The sequence below is a fragment of the Microtus ochrogaster genome, chromosome 21 (genome assembly GCF_000317375.1).
Source record: "Microtus ochrogaster isolate Prairie Vole_2 chromosome 21, MicOch1.0, whole genome shotgun sequence".
NCBI classification, from domain to species: Eukaryota; Metazoa; Chordata; class Mammalia; order Rodentia; family Cricetidae; genus Microtus; species Microtus ochrogaster.
In genome coordinates, this window is record NC_022022.1 from 19,934,428 (window position 1) to 19,949,393 (window position 14,966).

The 14,966-nt window shown below is 47.0% G+C and overlaps 1 protein-coding gene across 1 annotated transcript in view; it reads left to right on the forward strand.

Annotated features, from left to right (window-relative positions):
- The first annotated feature begins 3,483 nt into the window (after positions 1–3,483).
- Sec24d (SEC24 homolog D, COPII coat complex component) overlaps positions 3,484–14,966 on the forward strand; it is an 86,602-nt gene continuing 75,119 nt past the window's right edge. Inside the window, exons 1-3 of the mRNA XM_005357230.3 lie at positions 3,484–3,553; positions 5,518–5,678; positions 12,483–12,615. Coding sequence (XP_005357287.1) covers positions 5,558–5,678; positions 12,483–12,615 — 254 coding nt within the window. The 5' untranslated portion in view covers positions 3,484–3,553; positions 5,518–5,557. The remainder of the gene's footprint in view (positions 3,554–5,517; positions 5,679–12,482; positions 12,616–14,966) is intronic.

The following is a 14,966-nucleotide window of genomic DNA, read 5'->3' on the forward strand; positions in this document are numbered from 1 at the left end:
AGAGATCCGCCTGCCTCTGCCTCCCGAGTGCTGGGATTAAAGGCGTGCGCCACCATCGCCCCGGCAGGCTCATATATTTAAATACTTGATTCCCCACTGGTGGAACTGTATGGGAACTGATTAGGAGGTGTGGCCTTGTTTAGAGGTGTGTCATCAGCAGCGGGCTTGGAGGTTTCAGAAGACTAGGGCCATTTCCAGGATCTCTCTCCCTGCCTTGTGCATATGGCTCTAGATGTAAGCTGTCAGCTACTGCCCCGGCTCCATGCCTGCATGCTTGGGTCCACGCTCCCCAACATAATGGACTCTCATCCTCTGAAACTGCAAATTCTCAATAAACCCTCTCTTCTCTAAGTGTCTTTGGTCATGGTGTCTTATTCCAGCAAGAAAAGTAACTAAGATAGAATTTGGTACCAGGAAGTGGGTTGTTGCTGTGACAGAGAAGGCACGTGGAAGACTAGGACTCTGGACTAGAAAGGTGGTTGAGCTACAAACAGAGAAGTAGTGTCCTAGTAGAAGCTTTGAACACAGTAGTGCAAAAAGACATAGAGGTTATGAAGACTCAGCTCAAGAGTTTTCAGAGAGGAAACAATATCATTAACTTGGCTAGATGCCATTTTTGTGATATCTTGGCAGAGAATATGGCTGCCTTTTGCCTGTGTCCTAAAATCCGCCTGAGGCAAAATTGAAAAATAATGGGCTAATTTCATTTTCAGAAGAGATTTCAAGACAGCCTAATATTGGTTCTGTCAAGTGGTTATTAGTTATCACTCTTATGCATGTTTACAATGGAAAAGAACAAGTGTGCCAGAAGAAATACAAAATACACAGCCTAAGGAGGAAAAGAGCACCAGGAAGTTTAATGTTGGAGCCGAGCCTTGCTTGTCCTGAAAGAGATTCGGAAAGAATTGCATTGAAATTGTAAGAAGGCAATGGTGTCCTCAGGGCAAGACTTCAGGTGGCTAATCCTTCATCTTGTGAAAGGAAAAGACCCGAGGGATTTTTCTGTTAAAAAGAAAAAGCAACAAGGTTTCTCCAAATGTATTTCAAAAAGGGGGCAGACTCCATTCCAAGCGGGCAGCCAGTCTTGGCAATACTGACCATGCAATTCTGGATTTAAAGTCACGAAAGATACACGAGTAATAGAGTTCTGGAATCTTGCCTTCTCAAAAATTAAGGAGGGCTGGTGTAGCAGGCAAGTCTCCGCATGGAGGTCTTGAGATGCCAACCCATGAAGCTGTGAAAGTAAAATCTGGATTGCACTGGAGACCCCAGAATACATAGGTGCTGAAGTCATGGTCTGCCAGGGAGCGCTGCACACAGGGAGTAAAAACAGCCCAAGAGAAAGGGAAAAGTGTTCTGCAGTCAACACAGCTGGAAGGACAGAGCCAAAACCCTTTGACCACTGCCATGGAGTGATGGGATTCATGGAGATTATTCTGCTGGTTTTCAGTCTTACTTTGGTCCATTATTTCTTCACTATGCCCCCATTTCTCCCTTTTAGAATGGTAATGCATATTCTGTGTGATTTTGTTTTGGAAGTATGTAACTTGATTTTACAGAAGGTTCCAACTAAGAGATTATCTTGAGTCTCAGAAAAGTTTTGGACTGTGTTTTTAAAGTTTTTTCTACTGTGTTGAGACTGTGAAAGACTGCAGGACATTTGAAGTTGGACTGAATGCATTTTGCATTATGATATGGCTACAGGCCTGTGTAGATCAGGGGTGGAATGTGGTGGCTTGAATGAGAACGTCCTCCACAGGTTCAGATATTTGAATACTTGGTTTCCCATTAGTGGAACTGTATGGGGAGGATTGGGAGGTGTGGCCTTGTTTAGAGATGTGCCCTTGGCAGCAGGTTTGGAGGTTTCAAATGACTAGGGCCATTTCCAGGATCTCTCTCCCTGCCTTGTGCTCATGGCTCTAGATGTAAGCTCTCAGCTACTGCCCCAGCTCCATGTCTGTGTGCTTGGGGCCATGCTCCCCAGCATAACAGTGGTCATGGACTCTAATCCTCTGAAACTGCAGATTCCCAATAAACCCTTTCTTCTCTGAGTGGCTTTGGTCATGGTGATCTATCCCAGCAATAGAAAAGTTACTAAGATAGCCTATTTAAACAGGTAATGGGAAGGAATGGACTAGGGCTGTATCCTGCTTGAGACCCTCCACGCTTCCCTCTTTGCTTCCCAGCCTCTCTGAGATGAGCTGCTTTATCTGCCAGCCCCCCCACCCCACCCCTTCTCTCATTTCAATACAGCAAATGACTTAGAAATGAAACTTCTGAGACTATGAGCCAACATAAATGACTAGCCTTTAAATTGTTTCTTTTTCAGTAACAAAACCAGTAAATACAGTTGCCTTAAAATTCCTGATAATTCTAATAGTATCTAAAATTGAGGTAGGAAGACCCCAGGCAGGCCTGTGAGGGATTATCTTGACTAGATGCATTGAGATGTGAAGACCTAGGCGTCGTGGGTGGTATCATTCCCTGGGCTCGGATCTTGGACTGTGTAGAAAGAGCCACGCATAAGCATTCATGGCTCTCTGCCTCCTAACTGTGGATGCAAAGCGATCACCAGCCTCAAGCTACCACCAGCTTGATTTCTACACCAAGATGAGATTACACCTTTGAACTGAGGACCAAACTAGACATTTTCTCCTTTTAGTTGTGGCTGTCAGAGAATTTTATGATGGCAATAAGAAAAGTTACTCAGCTTTTCACTAGTCACGTTTTAGGGAGCTTTGATTTTCTGATTACTCAGAAGGCACATAGTGAAGGCAAAATCACCAAAGCTGCTTTTATTTCATAAAAGTGAGTAAAATGTACAGCTATTCCAAACTCCCCTGCGGACTGAACTCATAGTTTCTATTTTGATAGTGAGACATGGTTGGAAACTAGTCTAATGGTCCTGATTTTAGAGCAAAACTAGGTGTTTCTCAACTGTTTGGGGGGCGGGGACGACTAAAAGTTATGTACTTTGACACGTGCGAGTTCCTGTTTATGGGTGAGACATGCCATCCGTCCCTCAGAGGTCCTGCCACCTTTGCTTCCTTGAGGACAGCTGTGCAGTCTCACGTTATGGACATCCTCCTCTCCCGTTCCACACCTAACCAGGCTGCCTTGGGCCTTCCTTCCTCTGTTGTAGTGCTGGGAGACGTCATCAAATTGTCTGTACACGAGCCAGATTGCTCTTGCAACCGTGCAGCCGCCGACACGCGTCCCTTCCAGCAACGGACGCGCAGGGCGGCTATTCAGAGCCACCTGTTGAACAGAGAGCGCGCCCTCCTCGCTCGGGTCCCTACCACGGGCTCGGGGCGGAACGAAACCGGAGGATCTTTGACAAGTTGGAGGAGGCGGGGCCTGGAGAAGGAAAAGCCGAGCGGAAAAGACCCGGAAAGAGGAGGGAGGCCGCAGCGGGAGGCGCGGCCCCGCCCCCGCCGGTGCGCGCCGCGGGAGCGAGCGTGTCCAGCGCGCGCGCAGCCGGGCGCCTGACGTGGCACTCACAGTCCAGAGCGACTCGGTGGCGGCGGCGCGGTTCGCGGAGCTTGTAGAGCAGGTACCGGGACGCGGGGCGCAAGACGCGGGGAGGGGGATGGGGAGGTTGGGGAGTCGCAGGTACGGCGGGCTCGGGGCGCAGCTGGGGTGCGGAGCGGCCACACGCCGCTGCACCGCGACTCCCCATCAACTTGGCTCCCCGGTTCCCCGAGGAAATATTCCGAGGGAAAATGGCAACTCCAGCGTTCGGCTTGGGGATATCATTAGAGAGGAACGTGAACTTGTCCCGGGTGACAGTGGACAGGGAAGGGTGTGTTTGTTGAATCCAAGCGCTCTACGTTTGGATCCGAGGCCGGTCTGTGCCAAGTGGCTTTCTGCCATGTCGCCCGCTTGCAGCTGAGTCAGGTTTCAGCAACTTGGTGATCTGGGTGAGGAAGTTTGACGTGGCACAGTAGGGTGAGGAAGCGAATTCCTCCCAGGACCAGGGAAGAGGGATGGGCTGCTTCCCGTTCTTTGCAGTGAGCATCGTTGCCCTGCTTCCCTCCCGCAGCTGCTGCGTGGGTGTGCCGGTGCGGTCTTCGAAAGGGGCTGGGCTGGATGGGGCCAAGCAGGCTGCCACGTCTCTCTAGGCGCAGTGGGAGGAGGGAAAGTGTTGTCAGGAACACAGTGGACTAGAGACCTTTGTCTGCCTTTCTGTCCTCCGTTAAGAAGGCAGTGATCTCATGATACTTTTTCTTGGTGGCCACTCAGAAGCTTAAGTTTTAATATGAAAACAAAGCTAAAGCGTGGATTTTGGCCTTCACGTTTTAGAGTGGCAAGCCATTTCCAGAATAAAGACAGAGCCCATGTCTTAGAAGGCGTTGCTAATCTTTACCTAAAAAAGAAGCAACAAGAAATGACAGGACACACACGCAAATGCCTGGTGGAGAAACTGGAATGAAACTAGAGAACCAATGTGTCACAAGTAATACGGCTTTTGGACACTTCATTTTCTAAAACAGAAAACTGAGGCCCAGAGAGCCTCTTCAGTTTGCCCTGGGTCACAAAGCTATACATTGGCAGATAGGAGATGAAAGCACATTCCCCCCACCCCAGAATTTTGAACACCCTATGTCTTGTTGCAAATGTTTTTTGAAAGCCAGGAGGTGGTGGCACACACCTTTAATCCAAGCACCAGGGAAGCAGAGGCAGGTGGATCTCCATAAGTTCGAGGTCACCCTGGTCTACAGAGCTAGTTCCAAGACGGCCAGGGCTACACAGAGAAACGCTGTCTCGAGGGGGAAAAAAGTTACAAACAAACAAACAAACAAATGTCTTTTGAAAGCTTCCCTAGGAGGTATGTTTTCTCAAAACCTGGACACACAAATGTGTGCTGCTATTTGGTATTTGGGTTCTGAATAGACTCAATAGGACTATTACTTTGTTGATTGACTATAGGTGCTTGAATCTGAGGTGTGACATCATGTAAGTCAGAATCCTACCTAGCATCTTTGGCCGCAATGGTTGGAGCTGCCACTGGCTTGTCAAATTATGAGTCACAGAGGCGAGTATCACTTCTATCTCAGCTTATAGTCGATGGACTCTGCCTTTTCCTTAAGTGCAGATTAAGATGGGCAATTAGAAGGGCACCAGAAAGATCCAAGTCATGAAACATCTGGCTGCAGATGGCTTGTAGTCATTCTGGCCAGTCACTTGAACAGCATGGCGTCGTCGCAAAATGTGACCATGGAAACCAAGACACAGAATTGTAGGAATGCTAATGAGAGACTGTAGAGAGCAATTCAGGCTTCCCAGGGACCACTGAAACTGCTGAAACGATGGTACTGAATCCCAAAGAGATGTTGTAAGCCGTGTCCGGAGGATAATAACATGATACATAATGCTGTATACAATGAAGTTATTTCCCGGATGGACACTTCTACTGCTTTTCAAGCCATCCTGAATGTTTCTTGATAGTGTTTATATTTTTAATAGCATTAAGTATCTAAAATTCTCTTGTCAACTTCTTGTTTTTAACCCTTGCAGGGTTCTTCTGCTGTAGGCTCTCCTTTGGAATGATATTTTCATGATGAGCCGACAAGGTTATGTGGCGACACCCCCGTATTCTCAGTCCCAGCCTGGAATGGGCCTTTCTCCCCCTCATTATGGACACTATGGGGATCCGGCCCATGTAACTTCTCCACCAGGTAAATTGTTCTTTTCACTTGTATGTGATTATTCGTTCCCTGGTCTCGGAGGCATGGGAGAGTCCTAGTTGGTGGGCATTAACGAGAGAGGAGCAAGCAGGCTTTAGTAGCTAACTGGAGCTGTGGGTTGACAGCATCGTTTCAAGAGGCTCTTACAGCGAGATACATGAAGTACATGCTTATCCTCTTAGATCTACTTCTTCAGCCTTGAAGGCTTTCTCTGCCTGACCAGTGTTTTCCACCCTTCGCCTGTTTACTTAGGCATGGCATGCTCACGTTCAGAGCAATTTGGTCTCTTTCCTTAAAACCTACCTTTTACTAGTATTCCACGTCACATCCGAGCATCACTCAGCACCCAAACTTTCATTATTACAAAACCAAAATACAAGCCGGGCGGTGGTGGCACACGCCTTTAATCCCAGCACTCGGGAGGCAGAGGCAGGCGGATCTCTGTGAGTTCGAGGCCAGCCTGGTCTAATACACTGGCTGTGGTGGCGCATGCCTGTAAGGTAAGAGATTGAGCCAGGAGGGAGGGTAAGGCGTTCAGGACCAACCTTGGCTAGACAGTAAGTTCAAGGCCAGTCTAGGCTATATGGGACCCTGTCTCCAGGAAACAAACAAAAACTCCAAAATCAAAACAGAGGCTTTTATTTGTTTTGCCTGTTCCAATCTAGTCAATCTCCCAGGAGTTTATTTTTTGATTTTTTTTTTTAAAATTGGTCTTACATGTTTGAGAGTTTGCATCGTGTTTGTGTGTGTACCACCTGACTGTCTCCCACTCTTGTTTTGAGCACTCGGGAACTATTTCCTCCTCCCATTCTGTTAGTGGTTTTTGCCCAGTCCATCCCTCTCTCGCTCAGGTGACAAATAATCCTTTAACCCTTAGGCATCTACCTGTTATTGCCTTTCTCCAGACCATCCACTTTCGAGCTGGAAGGATTTTGTATGACACACTGGGCTCGAAACCTTGTATGATTTCCCATTGCATCTCTTACACGTTAAGTTCCTTAGGTCTTCGTTATTTTATCAGTTTCTTCTTTTCAGTTCACTGGCTCTGCCCCCTCATCCGTTACTCCGCAGACACCAACCTGTGGCTGGAGTGCTGGTTTATTTACACTAGGCGCCTGGCTAGCACCCTGCTCTCCCAGGAAGATGGTCATCCGTCCTCCGTGTTGTGTTCACCACTGTCCAGCTCATCCTCCTGCAGATGCTTCCCCAGCTCGCTTATACATCCTCCCCCCTGCTTTGTTTCCTGACACCATGCTGGACGTTAAACCATTTCCCAAACTGCTGTACTAGGTAGGGAGGGTCGAGTGAGAGCACTTGCCTAGTGTGTATGAGGCTCTGGGTTCCCTTCCCCAGCACCAACTCACAGATACTTTACACACACATTGTATGTGATCTTTTCGCTGGTTTTCTTTTTTTTAAAAAAATATTTATTTATTTATTATGTATACAATATTGTGTCTGTGTGTATGTCTGCAGGCCAGAAGAGGGAACCAGACCTCATTACAGATGGTTGTGAGCCACCATGTGGTTGCTGGGAAATGAACTCAGAATCTTTGGAAGAGCAGGCAATGCTCTTAACCACTGAGCCATTTCTCTAGCCCCTTTTTGCTGGTTTTCTAACAGACAGCCTAACTGTGGCTTTTTGAAGTATCTGTTCCGTCAGAGTAGCCAGTGCCGAATCTGGCTTTGTGTTTTGCACAGATTACATCTCTCCCGGCACCCGTTGATTGGGCTTTTGTGATTTTTGTGTTATGTGGTAACAAATCTAACAGACTTTTCGAGTGAGCAAAGTTCTCGTCACAAAACAACAAATACAGTGATCTCAGGCTCAGTCCATATATTACATACTTATCTCGAGGACAATATGTACAGTCAGCAGTTTGACAATTCGGGAGAGGGCCTCGGAAAGGAAGAGGAGGGCAGCAGGGAAGCACACAGCAGCAGGAGGAAAGTACCAAGCTCTGAGATGGGGTCAGGGCCAAAGCATCTTCTCAGAGAAGTGACCTGAAAGGCCCGGGAGACGTGTCAGTAGGAAGGATGGTGGCTTGCTGGTGTAAACTAGACACTCAGCGTGTGACTCAGGAGGGGTCCTCACAGTGCAAAATAATGGGGTCATAGCAAATGCGCCACTGGAGTGATTTAAACTGGAAAGGGTCACACTCCAGTACGCAGTGAGAAGGAACCACCCTGGATATTAGGAGGTGTGGAGGAGAAACTAGGAGTGGGTATACTGTGTTGGGGGCAGGGTTTCTAAATCTTAGCATTCTTCACATCTGGCGCGAACAAATTCACATTCTGTCTCTCTTTCCATCTTTCTTTCTCTCTCTCATGTGCGTGTGTGCGTGCAGGTGTGTGTGTGTGTGTGTGTGTGTGTGTGTGTGTGTGTGTGTGTATGTGAAAGGGGTGTCCTGTGTACTTAGCAGCATCCATGGTCTATGGCCTATGTCCGCCAGACACCAGTGGTACCTTCCTCTTCCTCAAGGAGTTTTACCAAAACTTTTGTCAAAATGTGCTGGCATTTCCAAGAGTCCTTTGAATGGAAAAAAATTTTCTGTGACTGGAAGCAGAGAGACCCGACATGTTACTGTTGTAGTAGTGGGGTTGGGGTTGGGGTTGGGGTTGGGGTTGGGGTTGGGGTTGGGGTTGGGGTGAGAATGAGAAGTGGCTGCTACTACAAATACAACTTTATATAGGTAACCACTATCTCTTATATAGGTAACCAGAGCTTTGGGAGCACTGGCCATTAGGACCTTGTTTTTTTTGTTTTGTTTTGTTTTTTTTTTTTCTTCCCACAAATGTTCTTTGATTTTTGTTTTCCTTTGCTAGAAATAGGGTCCAATTTAAGGTCTGCTTTTCCATGATGCTGTTCTGATCAGAGTCCCTTTGCTGATAACAGAATCTCCTGTAGTGGAGAGGAATTTGTTAAGGGATGTCAGGAAACAAACAGAGAAAGGCCCAAGCCCTAGACTTAGGATCTTATCTGGTCTACAGAGATGCACAGCCCACACAGGATAATTATATCAAAAATCACTTCCTTCGAGGCCAGAAGGACAGCCCCTGTGACAGAGCTAGCCCAAGTTCCTCAAAGGTGTATTGCTTTGCATATAAAAAAAAAAGAAAAAGAAGAAAGAAAGAAACTGTAGAGGATCCTGGGAAATAGAGTCCGTGTTTCTAGCTGAAGTATGTATGTGAAGGCAAACCTGGAGGGCACTGATGCTCTTGCCCGGTAACCCAGCCTATAATACCTGCCGCCATGTTAGAGATGGCTGTGGGTCGCCATGTTAGAGATGGCTGTGGGTTTTGACACTTTCTTCTGGCATGAGCAGTTCTTTCCCCTGCTGTGATATTCATTTCCTCTTAAAGTTACCCTCCTGATCTAGAGAACCCGATCCTCTTTGTGTCTGTTCACTTTTGAAAATGTCAACTGTGTGGCCCATTTTGTGCCTCTGCAGGTCACCATGATACTGATTTCCCTTTGCCCTGGGGACAGAGTCCAAATGACACACCAGCCTGATTCCAACCAATCTGGATGGTGATTTCTATACTTGCCACCTTACCCCCGCACTGTGTCCACCCAAACCTTCGCCAGTCCCTGATGAGGCCATGCTCTCTCAGACCACGGGTCAGGCTCCACTTCTGGCTAGAATCCCATATCCTGTCTGCTGTTTTAAGAAGCCGCTGTCCCGAAGGTGCACCTCAAGCTGTCTTTCCTCATTGATTTTCCCAGGGAGGTTAGGAGTCCCTCTGCCTTTTGTAATTCTTGTCACATGACTGGGTCACTGTTTCTTACTTGGCTATGTCCTCCATAAGCGCTCTTAGTGCATTGGAGGCATGCTAAATGCATGTTGAATGAGTTTGAATCTTTGTTGACCTCCAAAAGCATTTTTTTAATGATTGATGAAGCAGGAGATCCCAGCCCACTCTGGGTGGTGCTACCCCTGGATAGGCACTTAAGCTGTCTGAGAAAGCAGGCTGATCAAGCCATGGCGAACATGCCAGTAAACAACCCTCCTCCAAACATGCCAGTAAACAACCCTCCTCTGTGGCCTCAAAAGAAATTTCAGTTCCTACCCCCAGCCCTGACTTCCCTCAATGAAAAAGTGTGACCTGAGAGTTGTAAGATGAGTTAAACCTTTTCTTCCCAAAGTTGCTTTTAGTCACGGTGTTTAGCATAGCTATAGAAACTAACTAAGACACCTGCTCATTTGAAAGGTAAGGGTTCTGACTCCTGTTTTGACATTAGTTAATATTCGGGTAATACTGAATTTCTACTTTTGTCCAAAATAACACTTTAAAAATAAAAATGCAGTGTGTTCTTAGTTATATGTATTTTATTAAGCCATAATCGTAAAAAAGTAAAACGAAAAGGAAGTCAGGGCATATGGCCCGGCAGGAGAAGATGGCTTTGAGTATTCCCATACCCCTTGCCTCACCTAGTTCCCAAAGCGTCCTGGAGAGCAGGGAGATTACAGCTGTGACCCAGCCTGAGAAGTCCTGGGTCTGAGAGACAGAGTACCCGTCTCCTGTCAGTCTTAGTAGCTCAGCGTAGACAAGGCACTCAGACGCAGTTGGTGTGACTGCAAGCCTCGTGGTGTTCTTACATCACTGAGCATCATCCAAAAATGTAGTGTTGGGAGATCTTCTCCTTATTTCACAGGAGGAAAAATGCTGCGTGGTGGGAATCATATGTGGGAGCTGAGGAAGCTGGTCTCGTAGATGTTGGGAGTGGGATGGTGGTTTCTAGAAGCTGGGCTAGTGGGAGGAGGATGAGAAACCTTGATTAGTGGGAGCTAAGTTAGACAGAAGCAGTGAGCTCTGGTGTGGTGCAAGGTCGTTTTCAAATAGCTATAGAAAGTGTTCAGTTGCCTTACCATCAAATGATGCGTTTCTGATATATGTATATAACCTGGTGAAAACATCACACAGACTGTGGCTATATCACATGGTATCACACTAATATGTACTTTTATCAATTAAAATAATTTATAATTGGATAATAATATCTATCATTTGTCCTATATAGAAAGCTGCAAGCAGAACTCTGACTGTAAAGTTAGTCCCTCCCTCAGGCTGTGCTGCAGGCCTGGGTTCCCACCTGTTGCCACCTGAGGCGGGAAGACTGAAGTTTAGAGTCTGCCCAGACTGAAGGGCAAAAGGCAGGGGAGGCAATTTAACGAGACCCCAATCTTAAAATGATAAAATATAAAAAAAAAAAGGACGGGGCTATAACTTGGGTTATTTACTGGGGCGTGCCTCACACGTGGGGTCTTGGGTTCAATCCTCAGCAGAGACAGTCTTCAGTTCAAGGAATCATGCTAGAAGAGAGGAGGCTTGATAGGCACTGCAGTCTATAGTCTCTCCTAAAGCCTGCTGCTCCGGCATCACGTGTGTCGGGTTATCCAAAGACATTGTGACAGTCTGACGAGGCCTTGCTGGGTGACTGCAGACCATACAGTCATTCCTCGTCTGTCTGGGGCTGGGTGTGGGGTAAATGTCCTGGCGGCAGGGATCAGAAAGAAGTCAGCGTGAGTGCGGATACCAGCTGTCAAGGAGAACACACAGGCAGCTTGGAGGTCACAGGGGCACACCCCGGAGGGTAAGACGGAAGTTTCAGGGACACGGCTGGGGAGAGTAGATTTTACTTTCAGTTTACGAAGATGAAAATTGAGGTCCTCAGAGGAAGCTCCTTGTCCAGGTCTGACAGCTGCTAGTTATGCAAACGCGGCCTGGGGTTCTCCATCACCAAGTCCAGGTGCTCCTCTGCCTTGGTTGCTTTAGGAAAAATGAGAAGGACCTTCAAGTTCTCTGTGTTGGCAAGTTTTATGTCAGCTTGCTACAAGCTAGAGTTATCTGAAGGGAGGGAGCCTCAGTTGAGAAAAAAACGCCTCCAGAAGATCCAGCTGTAGGCAAGGCTATAGGGCATTTTCTACTCAGTGATTGAAGGGTGAGGACTCAACTAATGTGGCTGGTGCCATCCCCAGGCCGGTGGTTTTGGGTTCTATAAGAAACCCAGTCGGACAAGCTAATAAGCAACGCTCCTTCGCGGCCTCTGCATTAGCTCCTGCCTCCAGGTTCCTGCCCCGTTTGAGTTCCTGTCCTGCCTTCCTTCAGTGATGGACTATGATGTGGAAGTGGGAGCCAAAGAGTCGCTTTCCTTCCCAGTTCACTTCTTCACGGTGTTTCATCACAGCAATAGAAACCCTAGTTAAGACATTCTCCGAGGAACCTCTGCAGGAAAGTGGTCACTGCAAGGCTCATCAGCCATTGTCTGTGATTCCCACATTCTGGGTCTGATGACTTAAACCCTCTCTCACCTGTCTCAGGATGCTGCACTGACAGCATCTTCTCCAAAGGCTCGTCTTATATGCATTTAGGATGCTCTACCAGGCTGCTCTCTGATTCTTTGACTTAGTTATCGCCCTCTTATATCTATTTTTGTGAGATCCTGAGTTCTGTTAGGGCACCTCTACCACATGTAGAGTTTATTTCCTTTGGTTAACTTTCAGTTTGGTTAAAAAAAAATTTTTTTGTTCTTTTAATATTATTATTACTAACTAATAATAGGCACTGTGGAGAGGGTGGCTGAACGAGGTTGGAGGGGCCTTGTGGCCTGCCCTTCGGCTTCCCTCCTTCACTCATTTTGTTATTTACTGTGGAGAGGGTGGCTGAGGGAGGCTGGAAAGACCTTGTGGCCCGTCCTTGGCCTCCCATCTTCACTCGAGTTGTTAATCTTCCTCCTTCCTATTATCTCTCTTTGCACTTCAATGTGCCCATAACTGTTCCCTTCTGTTGCAGGCGTGATGAAGCAGCCATCGGGGCCTTTGGGAGCCCCTGCTCCTTCAGGGCTCTTGCCCCCAGGCCCTTTACCTCCTGGACCCCCACAGTTTGGCCCAAATGGAGCCCATGCCCCGGGCCATCCTCCCCAAAGGTGAGCTAAGTACATTTCAACCGTCATTTGAATATGCCCTGTATTCTGGAAGTATCTTCTAAACTCGTGTGTTTCTTGGTTGAAAGTTTAATATCTTTGGATGTTCCATATTTAAGAATACATAAAAATTGCTTGTGTCAAAGCTATGTATCTTAGTTTGGAGTTATATTCAGCTATTTTTAGAGGTTTTACTTATTTATTTGAGTCAGGATTTCTCTGTGTAGCCCTGGCTGTCCTGGAACTCACTCTGTAGACCAGGCTGTCCTTGAACTCACAGAAACCTGAGCACTCCCAGAGTGCTGAGATTAAAGACATGTGCCACCACCACCTGGCAATTATTTTTAGAGTTTTATGTTTATTTCCAGTTCATTCAGACGTCTATAGTCTATATGTCTTTCAAAATATTAGATCGTGCTGAGCATGGTGATACATACCTTTAATCTCAACCCTTGGGAAACAGAAGTAGGCAGATCTCTGTAAGCTTGAGGCCAGCCTGATCTGCAGAGCACGTTCCAGACCAGCTAGGGCTACATCGTGAGATACTGACTCAGAACAGAACAAGAAACCATTAAAACTTAGAAATTCTCTTAGATCATTCTCTTCTCCCGAGATGTCCACACACCTGTGTTCATTCCCCGTAAGTGCTTACCAAAAGTCTTAAGGTGAAATCGGATTGAAGCAAGTGGTGTAGTCTGTGGGTTCGATAGAGAAAGCATATTTATGTCAACGAGGGACTTGTTGTAGAAGCAACTCAAAAAAAAAAATACAGCTTGTATTTATTCGAAATTGATTGAGAAAGAGGAAGTCTGGGGCAGGCATAGGGAAGCCAAAATCTTCCTGAGATATTGAGAGCCTCTTTCTTATCCATAAGGGACTATCACTTGGGGTGGAGCCAGCAGCACACTGCAAGGCTCGGAAATCTCACAAGCTGTTGCCACCAAATGGAGTTCAGCTCCTGGTGGCATTTACCTTGGAGCTGCTCCAGGGGTGGCCCAGAGGCCCCATTTCCCAGTCCCCCCCCCCCAAGTTGTCAGGTGGAGTGGGGGTGGGGCCTTGAGGTCTGTGCCTTTGAGGAAGGATGCCATTCTTGGTACTGAGAAAACGGGAGATTCTGAAATATGAGCCAATGCCCTTGCCTTGTGAGTCTGACACTCCTGGATTTTGTTTGTTGTGGTAACTATGACCAAGATGTAGCTATGGCATCACAGAGAAGTGTCACACAGGGGACCAAAAAAAAAAAAAAAGAATTTAATTTGTGAGCACACCTGTGGTTTGAACATAAAGCAGGTGTTCATCAAAGACCTTGTTGTGATTGAGCCATTAGTCTCTAAAGCACGATGGATGGGCAAGGAGGGTGCCCAGTGCTGAGAGCCATTGGATGTAGTGGCATATACCTCTATCTAGCAGGAAGACGGAGGCAGAAGGACTGTCGTGAGTTCAAGGCTAGCCGGGGTTATATAGCTCTAGGCAAGCCTGGACTCCAAAGTCAAACTCTGCTTCAGAAATCCAAGGAGTCTTCTATAGCTGTGGATCCTGTACAGTGTACAGCCAATCTGCCAGATAAGTACAGTGTACAGCCAATCTGCCAGATAAGGCAGACTCGCCGGTGCACAGTGGTGTGCCTGTTGTGGGGGAGACCGAAAGCTTTCTGACTGGATGTGACATCCTGTCTGCAGAAGGACTTCCCGCCTGACACTGTGAACCTGGTTAAAGCATGCTGCCGGCAAGGTCCCTCTAGGGCAGAGTCTACTGCTGTCATTTTGCTAAATGGACATTCTAGAATTTTAGCTAAAGTACTTTCTAGAGTTTTAATATAAATATAACATGCATATATTTTTATTTACATTCATATACAATATTAATATACATTTATGCTTATAGCCATATGCTAGTGCTGCTGTGAATTGGCAGGCCTGCTGTAGAAGCAGCTCAAGAAATACAGCTTGTGCTTGTGTTTGTAGTAAACAGGGAAAGGGGGGATTCAGAGGCCCAGGAAAGCCGTAGTCAGAAAAGTCTCCTTTGTAACAGGAATTGATAGCGCAGAGACTCATAACTGAGCAGAGCACTGAGAATAAGTGCCAGTCGAGGGACATCACCCCTTCCCAAGTTCAGCGGTCATGGTGGAGAAAGGATGAAACAATGTAAGAGCCAGAGGATGGGGAGCAGGGCTCTGAAGGTGTCTTCTGTATATGATGTCATCAGTGTGACCGTGAACGTACAGACAGGAGCTGTGGAAACCTACACGTGTTTTTTTTTCTTTTTTTTTAAATTTATTTATTTATTAAGGATTTCTGCCTCCTCCCCACCACCGCCTCCCATTTCCCTCCCCCTCCCCCGATCAAGTCCCTCTC